The sequence below is a fragment of the Ovis canadensis genome, chromosome 14 (genome assembly GCF_042477335.2).
Source record: "Ovis canadensis isolate MfBH-ARS-UI-01 breed Bighorn chromosome 14, ARS-UI_OviCan_v2, whole genome shotgun sequence".
Lineage (NCBI taxonomy): Eukaryota > Metazoa > Chordata > Mammalia > Artiodactyla > Bovidae > Ovis > Ovis canadensis.
Window position 1 is genome coordinate 67090708 of NC_091258.1, and position 25786 is coordinate 67116493.

A 25786-nucleotide genomic window follows, 5' to 3' on the forward strand; every position below is an offset into this window, starting at 1 on the left:
ACACTTAATAAAACGTCTGCTAAGTGGATGTTTTATGTTTCGATGGATATTGCCAAAATACCGTTCGATGTGTAAGGGCAGCACGGTGTCTTTAAAATGGCAATACATTAGAATTGCAAGATGCCTTAAAAATCATCTTGTTCAACTCTCCTCCATATTGGTGAATTTCACGAACACAAGGAACAGAAGCAGCCAGAGACAAAAGAACGCATATACTATATGATTCTGTTTATATAAAGGAGACAAGCAGGAGAAACTTCCCCACGCTCTTGTAAGGCAGCACAGTGGTTATCCTTGGTGAGGAATAGAGACGACGAGGGGCTTCTGGAAGACTGGAAATGCTCTGCGTCTTGGTCTGGATGCTGTTCCACACGTCCATGAACTTGACCAACACTGTAGAGAGCTGAACAAGATTTTTTTTTAATCATTCTATCATTTACGTTCATCATTGTACACTTCTTTATAAATTTACAAATGTGTATGATGAGAGTTTTAATGTATAAATGAGAGTGTTTTGGTTTTTTAGGCATCTGGCCCAACTCTTTGGTTTTATTAACTAAGACCTCAAGAGTTGAAGAGTTTCCTGCCCCTCCTGCCAGACGCAGCTGAGGCTTCCTGAGAGCTTCTCCCTGGAAGCTGGAGCCTCAGCCTGTCTTGCCAAGATTGGACTAGTGATGCTGTTGGCACTCAGGAAGGCTGTGAATGTGTGACAGCGTCTCTCACCTCCAGGCCCTTGAAGAATAATGGTGTGTCTGAGAGCCAGCTGAGGTGTCAAATGGGAGTTTCTGGTCTTATAGCTTACATCGCTTTGTTTGGGAAAACCCCAGCACAGGCCTCACACACCCAGTCAGTAAGCTCAGAAGGTCTGCAGTTCTCTGTCATTCCCGCCGGCCTCTCATTTCTTTTTTTTGAGACTTCTCATTGTATCCTAATCTGTCCTTTCCACTGCTGATTGTTGGTTGCTTTCAGGACACTCCCTATTTCAGATAGTTGTATCTTTTTCAGTAAAAGTGTTTGTTCAGAGTGAAAAGGAAACAGATTTCTGTATTATCCTTCCTGGCCTGCTTTAGGAGAGTGGTGGGTTCCAAGGAATCGTTTGCATGCTGTGTGACTCCCAAGGTAGGTGATTTTCAGCATCCAGGAGTCCTTTATTTTGCTATGGAGATTGTATCTGGAAACCTTCTGTGAGTCAAACCATAGCTGGTTATTCAAGCATTTCCTGTGGTCAGAAATTTTCCTTGTGGTCAAGAAATTGATCGGAGATCAAGATGCATTCTGAGCGTTTGCTGGCATGAGCACACCTGCCGACTTTGCTAGTGCTAGCAGTACATCTGTGTCGGATGTCCCGTTCGATCATGAGTTAGAGATAGTGGCCAAATTACACAGCCCTGTTAACGAAAGACAGCCTTATCATGGTCTAGTCCATGTCCTGACAATACCAAGAGATTTGTACAAACTTTAGCGAAGTCCAGACTGGCCGCCTCTTAAATCGTAAACATCTGTGACACATGGAGGAAGTGTGAAAGACAGTTCCTGATCTAGTCTAAAGAGCACTGGCAGATACAGAGCTGGGGGAAGACATTCTGGGTATGAAACTGAAGGGACACCAAATTGAAAAGTCCTGATTTTGAACCACAGGGGCCCTTCTGTAAGTGGGCACTCTCAGTAGAAAATTCCCATGTGGGACCTCACTCCAGGCCCCTAGCCCACCTCATTGCTTTCACCCCTTTTGCTTGCCTTCGCCCTCTGCCCTCCTCCACTCTGGCCTCAGCAGATCAGTCTGTTACCTACCAGAGAAGAGGTTTGGCTCATGCCTTCTCACTGACTGGTCATCCTGACTCCTGTTGGCCTCCCTCTCCCTCCTCTGGGCTTCTCTACCGACGCTGTCTGTGTGCCCTGCTTAGCAGGCGCCGTGCTGCACCTTATTTGTTGTTACTCACTGGCTCAATTGTGTCTAACTCTTTGTGACCCCATGGACTGCAGCACGCCAGGCTTCCCTGTCCTTCACCATCTCCCAGAGTTTGATCAAACTCATGTCCATTCAGTTGGTGATGCCATCCAACCATCTCATCCTCTGTCATCCCCTTTTCCTCCTGCCTTCAATCTTTCCTGGCGTCAGGGTCTTTTCCAGTGAGTTGGCTCTTCGCATCAGCCTGTAAGGCCAAAGGATTGGAGCTTCAGTGTCAGTCCTTCCAACGAATATTTAGGGTTGATCTCCTTTAGGGTTGACTGGTTTACTCTCCTTGCATTCCAAGGGACTCCCGAGAGTCTTCTCCAACACCACAGTTCAAAAGCATCAATTCTTCTGCACTCAGCTTTCTCTCACATCCATACATGACTACTGAAAAAACCATAGCTTTGACTGTATGGACCTTTGGCAGCAAAGTAATGTCTCTGCTTTTTAATATACTGTCTAGGTTGGTCATAGCTTTCCTTCCAAGGAGTAGGTGTCTTTTAATTTCATGGCTGCAGTCACTGTCCTCAGATCTGCCTTATGGCTTTTGTATTGTCTTCAATTTGATTACGCTTTTCACATCTTTACCTTGTCTTCCTAGATTGTTGCCTTCTGAAAGGATATGACGGTGTTGGTGATTTTTCTGTCCCCACTGCACATGGAATTTAGTGTACTGTCGCTGAGGTAGTGTGATTTCAAATAGTGATTTGTTGCTCTGATACGCTGTTGCCCAGATACTGCTGTGTGTCATGTCATCAGAGATGAGATTACTATAAATAGAAGATTCAACTGCTAATTTATTTCACGAACTTGCACGGCTGCATCTTTCTTTGTCTTCCTTTGCACCGTTAGTCAATCTTTGTTGAAAAAGTGTGCCAAAATTATTTTCAAGTTCTGTCTGACTTAACTGACCCTCTGGATTTAGGGTAATATATGACTGTCAGGGCAGTTTCCATTCAGCACAAGAGTTGATGTGGCTTGTTGGAGTTTAGTGGAAGAAGATTTTCCCATATTTATTCAATATGTGAATTCTTTGAAAGGAATAAATAGGCAGGCATAAGCAACATGAGCCCAAGGTGAGACTTTAAAAGACTCACAAACTTTTTGCAGAAATGCATAGTCCTGGTAAGTCTGGTAGCCTGTTCAAATCTGAAGCATTGATCTAAGTTTTTATTCAGTTATCGTAGTACCAACTTTTAATCCTTCCCCTGTATCTTGTGATAATTACCGTGAAATCCTAAAAATTGGTTCTTTTCTAAGTTTTTGTTTTGTTTTTACAGATTTCACTTTCTTGTTTTTATACCAGAATTGTGTGTCCTAAATTCTTATTTTATCATGCGTTCTAATAACTGGTAGAATTCATCATTTTCAGCTCTTTACCAGAATGTTCTGTAGCCTCATACTGTCCTAAAAATGAAAAGGCTTTTTATGTGCCATGTCCCCCATAGGTGCTGCAGGTTCAGAGATCATAAGACAGTTGATGTTGCCCTCACAGGGGTCTCAGTAAAGGAAGTAGTTGGCGGCAAAGCTTCCATTTTTCTCCAGCCCCGGTGCCTGGCTGCTTCTGCCTGCCTGACAACCACCAGGGTCTACAGGGCAACCTTCCAACCAGCCTCTATGTGGTATTTTTCAATTGGATCTTTTAAAGTTAGTTTTGCTACTTTTTTTTCTTTTGGCAAAGTGTCTTAAGTGATTTGTTGAATTATTTTTCTTTGGTGTATTTAGCTATTCCTTTGAGATTTTAATTTGGTTTATGTTTGATATGCAGTTGAACATCTTTGTTTAGTAAATGTGCTTTGAATCTAAGATCATGATATCTCTGTATTTTTTCTCTTCATTTTACTCATAGTTAGTCTTTGTATTTGTTTGTCTTCACTTTCTAAGGTTGATGAGGTGGTTTGAGTGTAACAAATTAGTTTGTCAGCCTGTAAGTATCTGGGCCTAAGGAGTAATTTCAGTGCTGAGGAGATCCTGAGCCTGAGGCCAAGTCCCATTGAAAACAGCTACATGGAAAAGGAAATTAATAGTTTAAGGTGTGAAAGTGAAGTCGCTAAGTCATGTCTGACTCTTTGCGACCCCATGGACTGTAGCCTACTGGGCTCCTCAGTCCATGGAATTTTCCAGGCAAGAGTACCGGAGTGGGTTGCCGTTTCCTTCTCCAGGGGATCTTCCCAACCCAGGGATTGAACTCATGTTCAAGGTATGAGTTTGCCTTAAGTCTGTGATGCTTAAGCTTTAGGTGGAGTCAGGATTAGAAGAAAATCCCTTGAGCTGGCTTGCTAGTGTCAGGGCTGGGGGCTTGGCCTGAAAGAAAGTTGGATTCTGTAACAAAGAAAGGATGGGAAAGAACCTTGTGGGTAGGGAAGGTGGCCTGAAGGAGATTCAGGTGTAGAGGGGAAAGGTGCTGTTGGCCACATAGCTGTGTTGCCTAGCATCTTTGAACATCAGGCTCAGCGTTCATGATTGGCCGGGGGATTTCAGACGCGCTGTCCTGGTTCCCTAGGATTCTAAGGATGTGCTTCTGTGTGGAAACCAGAGGGCAGGCCACTAAGACTTCTGGGTCCTTCACCCGTAAGGTGCTTTAAAATTTTATTGGGAAGAAATATTTTGATGCCCCTGAGAAGGTTTATTAGCCCTTGTCTCATCAGTGGGAAGGCAGGGTTCAGAGGTTTTTCTCTCAGAGAATTTGCGGAAGCTCCCAGAGGTCGTTCCCTTGTAACCTCCCCACATCACTCAGCCCAGTCAGTCGATCCTGTTGTTGTTCCCACCTAAGTGGTCTTGAATCTGGCCGCTGCTGCTGCTGCTAGCCTCATTCTCGTCCTGGTTCATGACCACAGCCTCTTGGTAACTGGGCTTTCTCCTTCTGGTCTCAGATCCGCTCAGCCCTTTACCCACACTGCTGTGAATATCTCCCTAAAATGGGCACGATCACGCCACCTCCCTTGTCTAAAGCTCTTCAGTGGCTCTCCGTTACCTGCAGGGTAAAATCGAATACCACTGCCAGCAGAATCTGGCGTCTAGCCTCACCTCTTGCCATTTCCATCCCCAGTGATGACCTTCAGCCGCACAGGTTGGAGCAGCCTTCAGCTGGTGAGCTGTTTCTCACCCTCAGTGCCTTTGCTTGCTGGTGGCTCCCAGGAGTCCCCTCTGGAGTCCTTCTCTGGCCTGTCCTCTGGGCCAGTGCCCACCACCCCGTGCTCTGCAGTGCTCTGTGAGCATGTCCACGCGGGGCCCTAACTGTCCTCCGGCCTCAATAGAGCCTAAGTTCCTTGAGGCAATGGACTGGGTCTTCATCATTGTATTCTCCAAACCAAGGACACAGGGCTCTCATAAGTGATTCTGAATGCATGAACAGTGTCGAGACATTCAGAAGACCTCTTTCCTCAAAAGTGCCACTCAGTGGAAACGTGGGATTGTGTCTAAAGAAAGGGAGAAGTAAAAAGACGCATAAAATAGTAAGGCCTTGAGCACAGTTGCAGCCTCTCAGTGGGAACTAGTTTCCCTGCGTTCTTAGTGTGAAGGGCAGAGGGTGTATTGCTAACAGTCCAGGAACCTGTGAAACTTTTCAGGTGGGATGTTGCAACAGAGGGGCTCCGAAGGAAGGGAGGTGTGCGCCGGCAGAGCAGGGGAAGGAGAGCCAGCAGCCAGGGCTGGTGGACACGGTGTCCCCGGGGCGCAGCTCGCCGTGAAGATTCAGGGGCACCTTTCCTGAGCTGGGAGACGTGTGCGTAAATGACTTTAGAATTTAGAGTTCCAGAATAAGGGACTTGCCTAGCAGTCCAGCAGTTAAGACTCCATGCTCCCAACGCAGGAGGCCTGGGTTCAGTCTCTGGTCTGGGAACTGGGATCCCGCGTGCCGCCCAAGTGTGGCCAGAATAGTAATAACCATAATAACATGGAGACACAGCTTTATTCATTATCGGCAAAGAGAGTGGTAACAGCCCAGATGCCCAGCAGCTGAGTGGGTAAACAAGCTATGGTTTGTCCATACAATGGAATGTTATTCCACCATAAAAAAAGAATGATGTACCTATGCATATTACAACAGGATGACCTTTGAAAACAGTGTACTGAGTGAAAGAAGTCAGTCACGAAAGACCAAATAATTTAGGATCCCGTTTACATGAAACGTCCAGAGTAGACAGATGTGCAGAGACAGGAAGTAGACAGTAGTTGCCAGCGGTGTGCAGGCGGGAGAGTCGGAAGTTTCTTTTGGGATTGATGAAAGTGTTCTAAAAGTGATTGTGGGTGATGGTTACACAGTTCTGTAAAATTTACAATCATTGAATTGTATACTTTCAGTGGGTGAATTATGTGGTGTGTGAATTGTATTTCAGTAAAGCTTATTGCAGGAAATTCCCTGGTGGCCCAGTGCTCAGGACTCAGTGCTTTCCCTGCCGTGACCAAGTCCCTGGTCAGGAAACTTAAGACCCTGCAAGCTGTGTGGCATGTCCCGCTCCCCCAAAAAAGCTGTTATAATAATAATGCTGATGGTAATAAATGGAGGCTAAATGGATAGATGTTTTATCCCAGGGGATTTGGTGCTTAAAATTTTTCAGTCCCCTGCAGTCTGTCTGAATTCAGAGGTCCTTAGAGAAGAGACCTGCTCTGACAAAGACTCCTCATTCCCTTATGATGTCTCTTCTCCCAGATGCACTCAGGGAGGTGGTGTTCAACCACCTGGAGCAAGGGCGGAGACAGCCTTGGAGGCTCCATGACTAAGTGAACGTTTACATCCAGGCTAATCTGAGCAGCAACAGGCAGATGGTTAGGGAAGACTTCCCTTCAAGGATGTAAAGACAGGACAGAGAGCTTGACCTTCCTGTCCTAACTAACAGCTGAATGAATTGTCTGTGGGGTATTGTCAGCCTCAAAGAAAGCAATCCATTTTCCCTCCTTGCCCTCTGAAAAAGATGTGCTCACGCCATTGTTAGATCTCTTTGCTACAAGTCCTCTTGGGTTGGGTTAGGTTAGGCTTCTGAGGTTACCTCCATTTTCAGGACTCCTGCCCTGAATGCCCGCCCTCGCAGCTGCCCCCGGTGAGGGAGGTGTGGCTGCTGGCAGAGCCGGTCGGCTCTCTGCCGCCAGCGCAGCCTGTGGTCACCACTCTGCGTCGTCCTTGTCACTTTCCTTCCTGCAACGCTGAGATTAGAGGGCGGGGAAGTAGACTTGTTAGGACTTCAGGGATGAGCAGCACTGAAGTGATCAAGACCAGATCACATCGTTTTCACAGCTCTCCACTGAGGACCTCAAGAGCAGAGACTGTCTCTTCTTTGCCGTCACCTGGCATAGCACCTGACATCCTGTAGGCCCCTGGTGTTTACTGAAGGAATAAGTGATATCTTCTGTCCTGTGATAGATTAGGGGAGATAACGAAATAATCGCTGGATACAGGATGAATTCTTGAGGCTTGATCCTTAAAGATTTCTCACTGGTGAGTCTGTCTACACTTGCGCTTTTTTCACTGCTCTTTTTCTTTGCCCAGGTGAAACAAAACGCACAAATTTCACCCTACAGCAGCTGCAGGGTGCTGCTGCCACAGGAGCCATCTTTGGAGTTTGCTTAAGCGTTTGTTGTCTGAGGGACAGTTGGAGCAGGGAGCTTGGGGGAGAGCAGATTTTCAAACCCCTGGAATCTATGACCTGAAGGACTGCAGATTTATTTTTACTTAGAGGTGCATAACCTGGAGACTATAGATACATTTCTTGGAGGTCTGTAAACCCCTGAAATTCAGTGTAGAGATTGTACGTGTGTGCGTGCGTGTGCAGTGGGGCTGGACCATAAGCTACAGTCTTCATCAAGTGATCAAAGTGAGAGGAGTCTCCTCCTCCCAAAAGGTTAAAGGCTCTGGTGCAGCCCAGTGGAATACCTACGGTAGCAGCTATAGTATATTCAGTTCAGTTCACTTACTCAGTCATGTCCCACTCTTTGCGATCCCTTTGACTGCAGCATGCCAGGCCTCCCTGTCGATCACCAACTCCCAGAGCTTACTCAAACTCATGTCCATTGAGTCGGTGTTGTCATCCAACCATATCATCCTCTGTCTTCCCCTTCTCCCACCTTCAATCTTTCCCTGCATCAGGGTCTTTTCAAATGAGTCAGTTGTTCGCATCAGGTGGCCAAAGTATTGGAGTTTCAGCTTCAGCATCAGTCCTTCCAAAGAATATTCAGGACTGATTTCCTTTAGGATGGACTGGTTGGATCTCTTTGCAGTCCAAGGGACTCTCAAGAGTCTTTTCCAACACCACAGTTCAAAAGCATCAGTTCTTCTGCACTCAGCTTTCTCTATAGTCCAACTCTCACATCCATACATGACTACTGGAAAAACCATAGTTTTGACTGTATGGACCTTTGTTGGCAAAGTAATGTCTCTGCTTTTTAATATGCTGTCTAGGTTGGTCATAACTTTTCTTCCAAGGAGCAAGCGTCTTTTAATTTCATGGCTGCAGTCACCATCTGCAGTGATTTTGGAGCCCCCCAAAATAAAGTCTGTCACTCTTTCCACTGTTTCCCCATCTGTTTGTCATCAAGTGATGGGACCAGATGTCGTGATCTTAGTTTTCTGAATGCTGAGTTTTAAGCCAACTTTTTCACTCTCCTCTTTCAATTTTCATCAAGAGGCTTTTTAGTTCCTCTTCACTTTCTGCTGTAAGTGGTGTCATCTGCATATCTGAGGTTATTGATATTTCTCCCAGCAATCTAGATTCCAGCTTGTGCTTCATCCATCCCAGCATTTCTCATGAGGTACTCTGTATATAAGTTAAATAAGCAGGGTGACAATATATAGCCTCGACATACTCTTTTCCTGATTTGGAACCAGTCTGTTGTTCCATGTCCAGTTCTAACTGTTGCTTCTTGACCTGCATACAGATTTCTTAAGAGGCAGGTAAGGTGTTCTGGTATTCCCATCTGTTTAAGAATTTTCCACAGTTTGCTGTGATCCACACAGTCAAAGGCTTTGGCGTAGTAAATAGAGCAGAAGTAGATGCTTCTCTGGAACTCTCTCGCTTTTTTGATGATCCAGCGGATGTTGGCAATTTGATCTCTGGTTCCTCTGCCTTTTCTAAATTCAGCTTCAACATCTGGAAGTTCACAGTTCATGTACTGTTGAAGCCTGGCTTGGAGAATTTTGAGCATCACTTTGCTAGTGTGTGAGATGAGTGCAGTTGTGAGGTAGCTTGAGCATTCTTTGGCATTGCTTTTCCTTGAGATTGGAGTGAACACTGAACTTTTCCAGTCCTGTGGCCACTGCTGAGTTTTCCAAGTTTGCTGGCATATTGAGTGCAGCACTTTCACAGCATCATCTTTTAGAATTTGAAATAGCTCAGTTGGAATTTTATCACCTCCACTAGTTTATTCATAGTGATGCTTCCTAAGGCCCACTTGACTTCACATTCCAGGACGTCTGGTTTTAGGTGAGTGATCACGTTTTCAGCGTCTCACCTCCATATTATGGATTGAATATAGACAACCCTCCTGGGTGCTGGAGTTTAATAACTCCCCCGGATTTGCCCGTCTCCTCAGGGAGATGGCGTAGCATTCATCTGTCCCCGCTAGGCCCAGACACCCGTGTCAGGGAACACTTGCCTGGTGGTGCACAGTCCCTCAGAAGACACCACCTGGGCTTTGCTGGAGCTGCCTCCAAAACCCCACCAAACAGTAAGCAGAAAATGGCTGCTGAGTGCTCGAGATAAGTGCTGGACATCTGTCTTCAGCTTTGTAGCCAACTCAGAGCACCTTACAGTGCCGCCCCAACAGGACACAGCAGGACTGAAGGCCAGACTCTCACTGGAGCCGGTTTCCTACAGCTGCTGGGGAACTCCCAGGTTGCTTGATCTAATTGGGAAATGGTCTTTATTTAGCCCTGGCCTTTGGCACAGAGCCTCGCACAGAGAGGGGCCAAAGCGGCACCTGTGGGCCGCGGGGCAGGTGTGACCCTGAGCGCCTTCCTTCACTTCTCTGAGTCTCCGTTTCCGCGGCTGTGAGATGAAGATGCAGATTGCTTCCTTGAGAGTTGTGCGTGGGCATGCCACCCACCCAGCACCTCGGTGTGTTCACCAGCCTGGAAGCTCTCCAAACCCTGCTTGGGGTTTACGTAGGGGTTCCATTACATAGGCATGACTGATTCCTTATTGACCTTTGGTGACTGAGTTCAATCTCCAGCCCCTGTACCCTGCTGGAGGTGGGGCGTGGGGCTGAAAGTTCTAACTCTTACAATCAAGGTTTGGTCTTTCTGGTGACTAGCCCCCATCCTGAAGCCATATAGGTTCCCCCCTCAAAAGTCACCTCATTATTATAAACTCAGGTTTCAGGTAACAAGGGGCTTGTTATGGATAGCAGAAGACGCAGAAGAGGAAATTCCAAGGGTTTTAGGAGCTCTGTGTCAGGAGCCGGGGACGAGGCCGAGCAGGCGCCTCCCGTGGCTCCTCGGGCTGCGCAGGCCCCTGCTGCTCTCTGCCCCGCTCTCTGCAGCCGCGGCGCAGGGCTGCTCTTTGTGCAGCGCTCGGTTGTGGAGCGCAGGCTCTAGGTGCTCGGGCTTAGTTGCTCCGCAGCGTGTGGGGCCTTCCAGGACCAGGAGTTGAGCTGCCCCCTGCACTGGCAGGCAGGTTCTTAGCCACTGTGCCGCCAGGGAAGCTGCATTTCGTTTTATGCCACACTGCCCCTGCCCTCGGCTCCCCACAGGGTTCCTGCGTTTAAGACTTTGCCAGGGGGTTTCCTCTGCCCTCTGTGGACGCTGAGGGCTGGCCTGGCCAGTGGCCTCAGGCTGGGAAGGAGCAGGAGGGGGAGCCCAGCCCCGGGCCAGCGCCTCTCACCAGGGTGGGGAGCACTCTGCTCTGTCTCCCTGGGGCACCTTACTCTCTCAGCTTTCCTCCCGTGACCTAGAGGACAGTGATCATCGCACAGAAGAGAGGAAACAGAAACCCTGGAGGCCTCTGGGCAGAGGCCACCTAGAGCTGTCAGTGGAAAGGACCCATGTTCCAGCCCGTCTGTGCTCGGGCGGGCAAAGCTGTGAGCTTTACAGCATCAGACCGACAGATTCACATTTTACCAAGTTCTTCCCACTTGGGAAACAGCTGCCCTAAAAAAGCCTCCATATTTCCCTTGATATTTATCATAGACACTTTCTCCAGCTCTCGTGGAAGAGAATTGGCGGGTCTAGAGCTGTTAAATCTAGTTGGTTCGCTGCAGTCAGCCTGGATCTCTGTAATTCTGCCTTGCAGAAAAGGCTGCTAATATCAGCAGAGATCCTCCCATCTATCACTATAACAGTTTAATAGGTGCAGTTACAGCTTGAACACACCAACAGGCTTTATGTGAGTAATTGCCATATTTATGCTGCTTTGAATTGATGATAAAGTGCTAAAATATGAGGTATGTGGTTGCATGTGCTGTGATTTTATGGGGGTTCTGTGTTCCTCAACCCCGCCCCTGCCCCAATAACTCCAGGTTTGTTGGTTATGCTTTCTCATTATCCAGATAGTTCTAAGACGAAGCTTTCACCATGACTGTTCCCCATGTGCCCGTGTCTCACCACCCTCCTGGTTTCTCCTTGCTTAAAGTTAAACACAAGTCATTTGCATTCCAAAAATGCCTCCTCGCCATAAAGGCAGGCAGTCAGCTCCACTTTGGGCTCTTCCAGATAAGCAGAGTTCACGTGGCTGTGACTCGGCAGTGCTCGCGGATTTCCTCGGGACCCAGTGCCCTGATCGGAACAGCGTGCCCTGGCAAGCTGCCTGGGGAGCCAGGCAGTCAAAGAGAAGCAAAGCCTGTTTCACAGAGTTAGTCCTGCCCTTCTATCCAAGACAGAAATGATCTGGGTGGAAGCCCAGCTCCCCGAGACAGTTCCAGCAGGCCTGCCTTGCCTGGCTGTTCCCACCGCCCTTTCCCTCCACTCAGCGGTGCACCTCGGTGGCCAGGCCCCTCTGCCCTCACCAGGAGGCGGCGGGACGAGTCGAGGCGTGTGTGCCAGCAGGCCGTGCCGAGGGCGGCCCTGGGAGCAGCACTCACTACCTCTCTCCCCCTGCTCCCCTAGTGGTGCATGGGTGTGCGTGGCACGGGGCGTGTGCGTGGCGGGGGGCGGGGGGCTTCTGTTTAGCTTCCAGGAGGATGCGCAGCCCTGTTGTGGGGGTCTCAGCCAAAGCCATGCCACTGACCTGATCTGTAAAAGTGAGCCGCCCAGATGGGGAGACCACACCTAGAACAGCCGGTGGCTTACACTGGAGAGCACAGGAATTCACTCGGTCCCCTCAGCTTCTCTAGGGAGTGGCAGAGGGGAGAACCAGTCCACAAGGGAAGGCAGGAGCTGGGCGTCCTGGTTTGTGCCGCACTTCTCCGTGCTGGCCAGGCCTCAGAGTTTCTCTTTCCTGTATTCTATGAGCAAGGAGGGCCTGGCCAGGATGCCTTGAAGCACGGGGCTGGTCGAGAGCAAACAACTTTAGTCCATTCCTCCCTCTCTTCAGCCAGAGAAACTGCGCTTTTATTATCAGGCAGGTTTCCCTCCTTCCCTCCTTCCCTCCTTTGGATAGTTACCGAATGCCTTCTCCAGGCACGAGTTACTGTGCCAAGTCCAGGAGCATAGAAGGGTAACTGAAGCACATGCCCCCTCTCTCCTCAGGGGGCCGCCATTCAGCCGCCACGCAGCTGCCGAGTGACCTTCAGGTTGAGCCCAGTGCTGTAGAGGGAAAGTGTGCGGCAGTAGCTGCAGTGGTTGGCCCTGGGCTCTGAGCCGGATGGGAGCGGGCGTGACGGTAGGGTGCAGCTCACAGGGCCACTGTGAGGGTCGCAGAGACCACGTGTGTGAAATGCTGGGCATGGCCTGGCCCAGTGTGTGTGTTGCATGAATACAAGCAGTTTTATTCTCCTAACTGACTTAGTCTTGGGGTCAGGGGAGACCTCTGAGGGAGCAGGGTTTAGCCAGTCCAAAAAGTGGAGGCAGAAGCAAGGCAGTCTCCAAGGCAGTTGCGGGGTGGGGGGGGGGGGTCACACTAGGAGGCCTGGAAAGGCCAGTGTGATGGGCGTTGGGTGGGGGCAGCAGAGTCAGGTGTGGTGCGGGCCCCCCAGGCCACGTGTGGACAGCTTTGTGTTGTATCCTAGACACAGAGTGCGAGGACTGTAGGCTGGCGGGATCCCGATCAGATTCTCTGCCAGTGCTACATATAGGCTTCTAACCTGTGAAGTGTCCTTTCTTAGTGAGGAAAGAGGCCAGGAAAGGAGGGCCGCTGGGCTGTGATGGGTGCCATCTTTGAACCTTTCATGACTTGGTGAGAATCAGGAACCCGAAAGAAGCTCACCTGTGCCCTCGGTAACGCTCACGAGGAATCTGCCGGGGGCCCCGCTGTGGAGGGGGAGCTGGCACTGTTGGCATGGAGGTGGAGGTGGTGGTGGGTTGTATGTACCTGTTTGTTAGCACAACTGTTTCTTTGTTGGTGGCTTGGGGTTCGGTCAGTGAGGACCCCCGCCCCACCCGCAGCCCCAGCTCCGCACTGGGGCGGCACTGCCTCGCCTCCGAGTCACGCTGCCGTCCTCCACGCCACTGGGCTCGAGTGTGCTGGGGCTCCCAGCTGCTCCTGGCTTTGAATACCAGCGGCTGCCTTGCAGAGTCCACTCTGCTCCCCTCAGTTCTAGGTCACACTCCTCTCCCCCTCCATCCTAGGCTACCCAGAACCAGCAGCATCCACTCTGGGCTGGCCTAAGGCTGACTTCGTCACGGTGGTTTTCTAAAACACATCTTTTGGGGTATGCGTCTTCTTGAAAGTCAGGGACCGAGCCCCTTGGCGGGCTCAGAGCAGGGCGCAGAAGCCCTCCCTCACAGTGACTGACAGTAAGTGCCCGGACAGCTTACAGAGGGTCAGCCAGAGGCTAGAGCCATATGATGCCCCAGACCTGGTGTGATATTTTCATCTTTCCCCTCCAGGTCTCTTCTCTCCCTTCTTCCTCAGCCTCGAGATTTATGACGCGGCTGCGTGTACATACAGTGGCGCTGGAAATTAATAGCGCCGCAGTGCCCGGCTGTGGGGCTAACGCCCGGTCAGGCTGTCACAGTAGAGGGCTGGAGGCATTCTGTCAGGGGGAGAAAGGAGGGGTGGCATTGCCAGAAACAGATCTTGATTGACGAGGGAATTACCCAGGGAAGACAGCTAACAAAGAGGCACTGGAGGGGCCAGAGTGACCTTAGTGTCGAAGGAACAGAAGAGCCAGAAAAGCATTCCGGGCACATCCGAAACAGGAAGGCGGCAGGGGACCTCGCGGGGCTGCCTCACTGTGATCAGCAGTAGAACTTCAGAAGGAAGAGAGCGCCGACTCTGTCCACTGGCTGCCGTCGGTTAGAGAGAGGCAGCGTCTCTTCCCTGGCTCTCCCTGCTCCTCCGGCTGACAGATGAGAACGCTGAGGGGTGTGAGGGAGGAGATGAATGCGCCTGAGTGAACAAGGGAGGAACAGGAATGAACCCGGCATTTACAGGGTGAAGCCAACACGTGATATTTAAAGGGTAAGGGAATAGGGAGTTAACATGGAAGGGAGGAGCCCAGCATTTAAACGCACAGTCAGGCGAGAGGGAGCCAGCGCAGAGCTGACGCCCACTGCACACCCAGCTCTCTGGCCTTGGACTTGGCCTCTCTGAGCTGCTATCTGCTCTCTGTAAACTGGGGATAAAAATAATACTATTTACCTCAGAGAATTACTGGGTGGATTCACTGTGATGATTCTAGTGAAGAGCTGAAGAAAGAGCCTGGCACATAGTAAGCCCTCAGCAAAAGTTAACTGTTACTGTTTTATTATCATCATCATTATTTCAGTGTGCCAGCCATTTGTATTACTTGCTCTTCATACCTGTAATCTGAGTATGCACAACATCTCAGTTCGGTTCAGTTCAGCCGCTCAGTCGTGTCCAACTCTGCGACCCCATGAATCGCAGCACACCAGGCCTCCCTGTCCATCACCATCTCCCGGAGTTCGCTCAGACTTACGTCCATCGAGTCCGTGATGCCATCCAGCCATCTGATCCTCTGTCGTCCCCTTCTCCTCCTGCCACCAATCCCTCCCAGCATCAGAGTCTTTTCCAATGAGTCAACTCTTCGCATGAGGTGGCCAAAGTACTGGAGTTTCAGCTTTAGCATCAGTCCTTCCAATGAACACCCAGGACTGGTCTCCTTTAGAATGGACTGGTTGGATCTCCTTGCAGTCCAGGGGATTCTCAAGAGTCTTCTCCAACACCACAGTTCAAAAGCATCAATTCTTCGGCGCTCAGCTTTCTTCACAGTCCAACTCTCACATCCATATATGACCACTGGAAAAACCACAGCCTTGACTAGACGGACATTTGTTGCCAAAGTAATGTCTCTGCTTTTCAATATGCTATCTAGGTTGGTCATAACTTTTCTTCCAAGAAGTAAGCGTCTTTTAATTTCATGGCTGCAGTCACCATCTGCAGGGATTTTGGAGCCCCCAAAAATAAAGTCTGACACTGTTTCCACTGTTTCCCCATCTATTTGCCATGAAGCATAGTCATTCGTAAACAGCCCCATTTTTGATGAGGAACCCCGAGGCTGAGAGAGGTCGAACGGTTTTTCCCAGTCGCCCAGCAGCTGTGAGAGAGCCAGGATCAAAACTGAGATCACATGCGCAGAGACTGTTACACAGAATGAAGCGAGCCGGAAAGACAAAAACAGATACCGTGTCTGTATGTGCATATTGAGTCTAGAAAAATGGTGCGGATGAACCTGTCTGCACAGTGGAAACAGAGACATGGATGTAAAGAACAGGGGCATGGACACCACGGGGAACAGACTGCGGTGAACTGGGAGATCGGGACTGACGTGTGCAACCACTGCATATAAAATAGATGGTCAATAAAAAGTACTAGATATTGAAACTTCAGCTAAAAATCTTAATTTCTCTACTAAAAAAAAATTATATAGTGAAACTGCGTATAACTTTGTGCTATTACAAAAATTCTATTTAAATATTTAAAGGAAAAATACTTGAAGTAAAAATGAAGCCAGTGCATGTTTTATTACTGTCTGCCGACTGGCCTGTTTTGACTGGGTCCTTAGAGCAGGCGATGCCTACAGACAGGTGCTGCTTGTTGCAGCTTGTTAAAAGGTAAAGAAAAAAAAAAAGGCAGGCGTTATACAGTGGGCTTTCCATAAGTTATCTTATTTATTCCTTGCAGTAGTCTCCGAAGGTGAAGTTAATCCATCATAGACTCAGGGGAGCAGAAGTTAAGAGTCGGCATCCAGGATCCCCCCGATGGCACAACTCAGGTGTCCTCCACTTGCCAGCTTGCTTTTCCACTTAGGTCGTTAGGACCATAGCTCCTCCCTTAGCCCTGTGCCAAGACTTCATTACACTCACCTGTGCGGTGCAGAGAAGGCAATGGAAGCATAGACACCCAGGGTCTCACCGCTAGTCAGTGGCTTCCAGCCTAGATGCTCAGCCTCACCCCAGCCCTTTCACCCTCCATCGTGGAGGGGGTGCTGCAGTGGGGGCCTCAAAAGGAGATGGGCTGTAGAGATGCTGTTGGCAGTTGACCCAGAGTGGGGGCTCCTTACTCTGGTTCGAGAGGTCAGCCCTCTTCAAGACAGTTTGGACTTGATGCTCGAGAGGGGTTCCTTTCTCTCCCTGAGCTCTCAGCAGCCCTCTGGCCTTGAAACTTAGCCTGCCCAAGGCTTACCTCTTGGACACGTGAAAGAAAAGGAGAATGGTCTATTGGCCGCATTTCCTTAAAAGTCGACTTGTCCTCTAGTAGTTAAAGCCTGTCTGCTGTGGGGTATTTTAGAGCATTGGCAACACCGATTAATTTTTTTTTTTTTTAAGTACTAAAGTGCTGAGTTTTATTTCTAAATATAGAAAGTGAAAAATAAACAAGTTAGAGTTTGTCTTGGAGGAAGTATTGATTTGTTGCTAGAAAGGAAATTCAGGAGGAACTGAGTCCTGGGGTGTGTGAGCAGGGCTGAAAGCCTGGCTGGGGGGAGTGTGGCAAGACTGGAGGCCCAGAGTGCCGGTGCTGAGCAGAAGTACTTGGAATGAAGAGTTGTTTGCCCATTTCAGAAAACGGGACACATACCAGAGCAGCAGGTGGAGTCTCCCCGCCATCTCCAAGCTCTTGCGAGTCCCTTGTCCACTCTGCTGGAGCTCCTAGCGTGCCACGTGCCGCAGGCACCTCAGCCACCGGGACGGGGCGGTAAGGAGTAAAAGAGGCCAGGTCTTAGCCTGTGGGGAACGCCTCATGGCTGCCGCTGGTGCGTCCTCTAGAAGGTTGTGTGGCATCACTGACTCGGACATGAGTTTGTGTAGGATCCAGGAGTTGGTGATGGACAGGGAAGCCTGGCGTGCAGCAGTCCACAGGGTCACAAAGAGCTGGACACGACTGAGCTACTGAGCAGAACTAGCCTTTTGTTGGTGAGGAGGACCACAGCTTGCAGCTCTGTGAAGGATCTCACCTGCCAGACTGGGTGCTCAGTAAATACTGAAAGAGAAAAATAAGGCCTCTTTGCTGTTTTTCTCTTTACTTTTTTAACATTCTTTTGAAAACTCACACGTGGCCATAGTTTAAATGTGTAAAAACCTTGCTTACGAATAAAAGGCGCTAATTTTAATACTTTTTGGAAATGCTTCATTCCTAGTCTCTGGTATTTATTTTTCCTTGTTCTCCCCCCCACCAAATATTCTTGAATCATAGAATTTTTTAAGAGTCGGGGGGACTTGGAGACCTGTCCCGTCTTCTAGAGCAACAGGGGTCCTCTGAGCACGAGTCCCTGGCCAGCAGCAGCAGCATCACCTGGGAACATGTCAGCAGTGCAGATTCTTGGGTCCTGCCCCCAACCAACAGAATCCGAAACCCCTGGAGGTGCAGCAGCCTTGTAATCCAGACTATAGCAAGCCCTGATTCTGCTGCATGCTCCAGTTTGAAAGTGCGTGATTTTAAACTCCATGGTAAAAGAACTCAGGCTCCGGAAGCAGGTGGGCTTCAGACGGTAATTCTCTGGCTCTCTGACCTTGCAAGTATTACGTTACCTCTTAGCCTCTGCATTGCCATCTGTAAAATGAGGTTAGTAGTGATCTCTCTGAAGGGGATGTGGTGAGAACCCATGTAGAAGCGCATGGGAAGGACTCAGCATCATGTGCCTCACATATAGTAAGCATTGAGTAAATGGTTGGTCATTACTGACTGCCTTCTTAGACGAGGTATTAATCTTTCTAAAAAGAAAAGTAGCATCCCAAACAGATGGCTGTCCGATGAGGGAGTTCAGAAGCTCTGGCCCTTCATAATGAGTGACAGCTGTAGCTAAGATTGTGCACTGAGAGACTGTTGCCTTCCTGTCGTTCCCATTCTGGTCGTAGCTCTGTTCTCTAGAGTCATTAGAACAAAACTGTTCTTCATAGAAATTGTTAGATTTTTGAAGACAGCAACCTTGGCGGTTCCGAACTTCCTCTTGTTTTATTCACACAAGATTAAAAGATTCCCAAAGAAACCAGTGGAGCTCAGTTTAAAAAGAAGAAGAAGAAAGAAGCAGGGCCTGTTCCCGAGATACTGGGTCTTTGGAGATGCCTGGTATATAGAGATGCCTCAGAGCTTACGGCTGAAGCTTTCTCAGTTGGACCTCTGGCCGTGGACCAGGCCTGTGACAAGGAGGCACTGCTCTCTGCCGGCAGAGCCAGCCCTGGAGCGTTTCTGGGTGCACGCTGCTCGGGACCCAGCATCTCCGTGTGGGGGTCTGCTCCAGGCCCTAGCCCTTCTCCTGCTCTGGCCTTGGGGTCCTCGGCGAGCTGCCTCACTGTGCCCAGCCTCCAGGTTCTCACCCGTGTCGCTTGCCCTCTGTTTCACTGGCAGTTGGCCGCCTGCCCTAAGGTTTCTGTTTTTATTTTATTGATGTCTAATGAATAGCTGTGAACAACTGTTCTGGCCAAGCAAATGATACCTTTCCTCAATTATGCCGTGTTGTATAGGTCGGTGGCAGAATTGCTGTTTTAAAGTGGGGTTTCGTAACAGAAGCGTGCATCCAGATTACAGGAGATACTGAGGTGGTGATGAGCTGGTGCTGAGGGGCTGGCCTTGCGCTTTCAGATGGTCTCCAGATAGCTCATTTGCTGTGTGTTTTCAGCCCTGTGATACCGGGCAGGTGGCCATTAGGAGACAGTGCCGAGGATTCCTGTGTGGAGGCTGCCAGAGATTGTAAGTGCACTGAGGCTGTCAGGATCTTGTCGCTGCCGTTCAGAGAGCCCCTCTCCACGCTGGGGCGCAGGCACTGTCCACGCTGGGGCGCAGGCACTGTGGACATGTCCATGAGGACTTCTGAGGCTCCTGTGTTTGTACTGTTGTTTTCTTTGTGTTCGAGAGGGGCTGATATTCAGATAAAGGGAAAAGTATAGTGATTCTTGCCAACCTAGAGGGCGAGATTCGGATCTGTTGACGCATGCCCAGGGCTTGTCAGAATGTGGGTGATTTCATGTTGAAGCGTGTGATGTGTGTTACCTGAGATGTGCAATAGGTAGAGAGTGTAAGTATCTGAGAATAGTGTAGAAAAGTCACCGAGGAAAGAGAATTACTGTAGAATTACTAACTGTGGATGGTGAGCAGGGGCCATGCTGACCTCTGACTTCTGGAGGGCATGGGCCATCTCAAAAGCTGCCCAGAATACTGAGGGCCTGTGGACTTCACAGAGATGTGGTGTTTCTCCGGGGGTGGGGGCAGAGGCGGCTGTGGTCTGGACGCCAGCCTGACGGGGGTTAAACGGCAAGCCCCTTCTGAATAGTGTGGGGGCCCTGGACTGAGACCATGCTGCAGCCTCTTTGCAGCTGTGCAGTTTAGGCCAAGGACTTCCCCTTTCCGAACCCCGCTTCCCTCATCTGTGTTCTCTCTTCATCCAGTGGCTCCCACGATAAAGGGCTGAGGATTCGATGGCGCCATCATTAAATGAGTGGTGGCTGCGGGGAGCATGTAGCCGGTGCACAGCATGGCGACCACGCGGAAATGTCGCCTCCCAGAGGGAGGCATGCAGTGATGGGGCTTCTTGGTGGCAAGTCGTTGCACGGTAGGGTGTCCTTGAGGCCGGTCCGTTAATGCCCTTGTCTTTGGGGTGAAAGGGCCCATGTGCAGTTAACAGCTTTTAGGCCAAGGAATGATGACTTTTGTTTCGATGATCTTCAGAGTTCACCTGCCGCCAGTCTAGGGCCCCAGAAACTGACTGACTGCTTTCGTCTCGCCCAGCGGGTGCCTCTCCGGCGGCGTCAGTTACGGCGATGACTGCGAGGCCGGGTCCGCGCCAGCTCGTCAGGGTCGCTCGAAACCATGAGCTCCAGCCAGGACCCCAGGCTGGTTTGACCGTTGTCCTTTAGACCACGGTCTCGGGGGTGCAGAGTGGACTTTCCTTCCTGGAGAGAGGGAGAGCCAAGCTGACCAGCAGCACCTGGGGTCCACTGCAAGGGGCACAGCGCTTCCTGCAGAGGGGTGGAGCGAGGCCAGTCTCCCTTGGAACTTTATCGCTTCCCACATTGTTACGTAGTTGAATTTCACTGGTCTTTTTTTTTTCTCTTACCTAACACTGTACACCAAGTAAGTTCCAGAAGGAAAAGGAAAACCCACTCTAACCATAAAAAGAAATGAAGACATAAAGAAGCAGATTGGTCTTGAAAACCTAACATTTTTGAATTATGTACGTCAAAGAAAATTCAGTACACAAAGTTAGAAGACAGATAATGAAAGGGAAATGTAAAGCTATATAACATTAACATAGTTCCTTAATATTAAGTGCAAAATGAGGAGAACCACTCCATTTGAAAATGATCAAAAACATAGAAAATTCACAAAGTAAGAAATACACACTGGACTTCAGGAAAAACCTAAAGGATTAACAGTAGATGATTTTTAAGTTGTTGTATACTGTGTTATCTTTAAAATTATGTTATAAAAGAATATTTAATGGTTAGGTTCACAATATAGTTTGTAAGTGAAAAGGGTGGGTTAAAACATAGTATTCTCTCTTTTATTAAAATTAAAATTACAAGGTATATATCAAAATGTGGACAGATGTTACCTTTGTCTGATGTGTTTCTATATTATTTTAGTTTTTACAAAAAACAAATATTTGTAAACTTCGAAGTGAGAAAGGAAATGGGCAGGAGTGGGCTGAGGCACCGAGGCAAGACGAGTGCCCTCGCCCCAGGGGGCCTTGTGGACCCCCTGCTTCTCCCCTCAAGCCTGTCTCCCTCCTGCTCTGCTCTCCACTTCCTGCTCCTAAGGCTCACGCCTGTCTCTCCCCAGGGCTGAGCACTGAAGGCATCTACCGGGTCAGCGGGAACAAGTCAGAGATGGAGAGTCTGCAGAGACAGTTTGACCAAGGTAAGGCCACAGCCACTCAAGGCAGACACCACTGCCGGTGGAGCCCCCTGGGATGCTCCTGCCACACAGCCCCAGAGCCAAGGGTGCTGGATGGGTGGCTGAGGAGGAGAGAGTGTTTGGCTCCTGTCAGTAAACAGAAGCATCTGCCCCGCAAACCTGCTTCAGCCAGGCTGCTCCCCTCTCCACCATCCAGAGGCACCATTGCATCCTCTAGCACGGGCCTCATTCACTGAGACCCAGGCCTCACTTCCCTCAGGCTGGGCCATGCAGAGGTCATGGCGGGCACATGACTCAAGGTTGGGTTGAGATGACAGTCCTGTGTTGGCAGCGCCTCTCCACCATAACTGCCCTCCTCACAGAGTCCTGCAGGAGAGAAACAAAGCACGGGGGAGCATCTTATGATGTGCTGGGCCTTGGGCCCGGGGCTCCGCAAGCTTAACGCTCTGCCTCCTAAGCTAGGTCAGATCTGAGAGGCCAAGGGCCACATGGCCACATCCGTTCCACCCTAACCCAGTTCAGTTAGGGCTGAACGCACTGGGGTGAGAGGTCACACCCACCAGTGTCAGACGCAAAGGAGCCAAAGAGTAAAACTTGACAGATGCCACTGGCCAGAAAGGAAGGTGAGCAGAAGGTCAAAGTGGGGTCCGGCTTAGCATGTGACTGGGCCTCGGGAGAGCCAACCAGGCGGCCTGTGCAAGCCTGCAGGCCCAAGCCACTACCCAGTGCGTGGTGGGAGCAGACACTGCCCCTAACCCCCAGCACCCAGCTCCACAGTCTCCACTAGCTGGCAGCATGAAGGGAAACTTGTGAGTCTTAAAGGATCGGAAGCACAAGGTCAGGATGCGGGCAGAGCCACGGTAGGTTTGACACTTATGTATATGCCAGGATCTGCAACCCAGGGTATACTCCCAAGCGGAAACAGTTGAGATCTATCAGTAGATGATTTGTTATAAATCAGAAATGCAGTAAAGTATGGAAAGAAAAATTAGAGGCAGAAATTGGTGGTATCATAAGCTAGATGGGACCAGCAAGAGGAAAGTGAGTCTGGTTGCCTGACCACCACAAGGAGCAGGGTGGAGACAGCAGTCAGAGTTGCTGGTGCCATTTCTGTAACCTTCCAGGAAAAGTGACACGGCCTTAGGGGGAAGCCTCCTCCTGTCTCTCCGAGTGGGTGTGTGAGGAAAGGCAGCAGCATGTCCAGGGCAGACGAGGGGGCTTCGGCCGCAGAATGGAGGCGCAGCTCCTCTGCTCAGAGGCTGATCTGGGCAGGATGCATGTCAGCGTGTCTGTGAGTCTCAGAACTTTTTTTTTTTTTTTTTTTTTTAGCACCCAGGGGTGCCACCTTCTGTCCAGTCTGTGATGACCCTGAGTCCCTGCCCAGGCTCCAGGCCAGCCCCCAGCAGCACCCCTGGTTCTGCAAGTTTCTCTTGCTTGTTCGCAGCGCCAAGTGTTCCTTGCTTTGGCACAGCCTCGCTTGGCCTGGCCTCACTCTCCCAACTTCCTTTCAGATCACAACCTGGATTTGGCAGAGAAGGACTTCACGGTGAACACCGTGGCGGGGGCCATGAAGAGCTTTTTCTCAGAACTGCCAGACCCCCTGGTCCCATACAATATGCAGATCGACCTGGTGGAGGCCCACAGTGAGTACTGGCAGCCCGCCTGGCTCGTGGGCCCCTGGTGGCGCCCCAGGCTGACTCTGCTGGGCAAATGGCGGGGCCGGGGGTGGGGGCTGGTGCAGCAACACGAGAACAGGTCCTGCCCTCAGAGCTGACGCTCTGGCTCTTGGAACTGAGACTGAAGGACACAGGAAAGAGAACTAGCAAGATGACACCAGAGGGGCTCACAGATTAGACCCCGGCCTTGTCGACCAGAGGGGCTTCGTTCTGTCAGGAAAATTGCAGGCTGCCCCAAAGCTCCGTGGTTGAGAGCCTGGTTTTTATGCCAGACTTGGGGCAGAGCCTCGCTCCTTTGCTTGTTCACAGTGGAACCTTCCTGGCCCTGAGTGTTCTAGGTTGCCATCCCTGCTTGCATTTATGAAAAGATACTCGGAGAGGCCTGGAGGCGCGGCTGAGTCACGGACCTGTTCGGTGGAAGGCTGTGCTGGCCTCTCCCTCCTGACTCTGTCTCCTCCCAGCTCTCCTGAAAGGAAGTGCACGCGTGGTCTGGGCCAGAGAGCCTCTGGAGGGGCGGGGGCAGCTGCAGAGGAGCGCCTCGGCTTTCGTGGTCCTGCCCGCTCCAAGGACTCCCTTCTGTCCTGGCCTGCCTCTCCCTGGGGCCTCTCCCACGGTGGGAACCCTGCCGTTGGGCATCCGTCCCTGGACTTCATGTAGTGCTGCAGGGGGCCTGACCTCTCAGAGTTTTTTCACAGACTGACAGTCCAGACTTTTTTAGCCAGAGGCAGCTGCTGCTGTGCAGCCGCAAGAGGGAGCTGTGTCCCTCAGACCCCAGGACCTTAGTCTTACCCTGCCACTGTCCAACTCCAAAGACGGAGCTCTAAGCACACACGGTCTACTCACAAAGCTGATGGTGTGGACAAAAACTGAGGGGAGGCCACAGATTTGCAGGACTTCAAGTCATGGGTTGTAGACTCTTGGCGGCTTTGGGAAATACAGGTGCTGATGGAAGCCCAGCCCTGAGCTGTGGGGGGGGTCCCCGTCAGAATCTGACTGCTGTCAGGGCTGAGGGCCCCAGAGTCGCTGTGCTCTGATCTGCCTTTGCCGTGATGTTTGTTTCCACAGTCCCTTCGTAGTTTATGCACACCATTCTTAGCTGCTTAAAATGCTTCACAGCCATCATCTTACCCAGGCCCACAGGGATGGGGCAGACGCCCTGGCAGAACAGTCATGGTGTCTCCTGGCCTGCTCACCGATCTGCCTGCTCAGGACAGGGGCTGGGTCTCCCAGATGAGTTAGGGCGTGGGGACAAGTGCCAGCTTCTGCCTTGGTCCTGCCTTCCAGAGATGGAGGTCCTCCCAGCACTCACTTCTCTAGCAGGCTCCAGGCTGGCTCAGATGTGAGACGCATGGGAGGCCTATGTCCAGAGCCAGCTTTCTTTGCCCCTCAGCCAAGCCTCCTTGGGCCGCAGGTAGGAAGAGAAGGTGTGGGCCAGCACCCAGCTTGCCGGGAGCCTGGAGGTTGCCAGCAGCGTTTGTCTTGACTTGGCGCCATCTAGAGGCTCGTGACATCCTAGCACCCCGCAGAAAGAATTCCATTGTTTGTGCGGGAATTGCTGACATGGCATTTTTTTGTTTTTAGAGGGTCGCAGGGGGCAGGAGAGGAAGGTGTCACTGATGGGGAGTCAGCTGCCTTTCTCCAGCAGCTTCCGCCGGCATCCACTCTGCGGAAGGGAGCTGCTTGCCGCTCCTGCAGCCTGGAAGAGGGTGGAGATTTTCCGCTTCCTCTTCCCATTGTGTGCTTCCTGTGCCCCGCTCGTCAGCTGGAGCTCGGTTATCTTGAACCTGGCAGAGAGGAGCGTCTCTCACTGACATGGCACCTCACAGCCCGAGCTGAGTGAGCAGTGGGGCTGTGTGTATAAGAGCGTAACACCAACCGGGCAGTGCTAGAGTTGGTGGTGAGGGACATGAGGGAACAAAGATTCTCAGCCCCCAGAGTAGCTCAGCTCAGCCTGGCTGGGTTTCCATGGCAACATCAACTTGACCAGCTCTTTCCACTTCCTACCTGAGCGCTGTCGTGTCCGGGTGCATTCAGGGCTGGAGATGGTTTCAGATCCTATCACAGCAAATATCAAGGTCACCATCAAATTGCTTTGTGCACTCCACAATTTCATAGCAGTGTGAATATCGCTGAAATTGTGGCTACAAATGCAAGACTTTTGTAATTATTCACCAGCTATCTTCCTGCCACATACAAGATGCCATGTGGGAGATTGAGAAGTGACTGGCAGCCACAGCCCGCGCTGCCAGGAAGTGGCAAGCCTGGTGTGACCTTCTGTGCCAAGACGTTTTTCCTGCCTCCCCAGTGCTCATTTAAGCTCTCTGCCCGACGGCGAGAAGCGAGCCAAGTTGGAAGGGCAGAAAGCGCAGAGAGGAAGGAGGAAGGAGCTGGGTCATAGTAGAAGAGATGGCCGCTGAGCGTGGCTTCAGAGAGGACCGAGCGTTCAGGAGGCAGCTAGAGGAGCCTTGAATCCTCCGTCTATCTCGCCTTAACAGTTCAGCCCAGCCTTCAAGAAACAGTATCATTTATTCCTGCCCCACAGTCTCTCCTTTTCGTCTCACGACCACTCCGACACCCCTGTCCCGTGTCTGGAATCCCTCTGGTCCAACCAGTCCCCACGCCCCGTGTCCTCTGTGTCTTCTGTGCTGGCAGAGACCCTCGTGCTGACTCTGTCTCAGGCCAAGAGGCTCTGAGCTTAAGGGTTCTTGGCCTCCGGGCCTCATTATCCAGCATAACTGCTTATGAGTTCTGTGTGCACATTATAGTCTATGGAGACCAGTATTCTTCAGCGACTGTCCAAGGGACAAGGGCTCTCTAGC

The 25786-nt window shown here is 50.6% G+C and overlaps 1 protein-coding gene across 1 annotated transcript in view; it reads left to right on the forward strand.

The window, feature by feature from the left end:
- The window catches only part of ARHGAP35 (Rho GTPase activating protein 35), a 115181-nt gene that overhangs the window by 80593 nt on the left and 8802 nt on the right, over window positions 1–25786 (forward strand). Inside the window, exons 4-5 of the mRNA XM_069549271.1 lie at window positions 21217–21294; window positions 22803–22934. Of these exons, the coding sequence (XP_069405372.1) occupies window positions 21217–21294; window positions 22803–22934 (210 nt within the window). The remainder of the gene's footprint in view (window positions 1–21216; window positions 21295–22802; window positions 22935–25786) is intronic.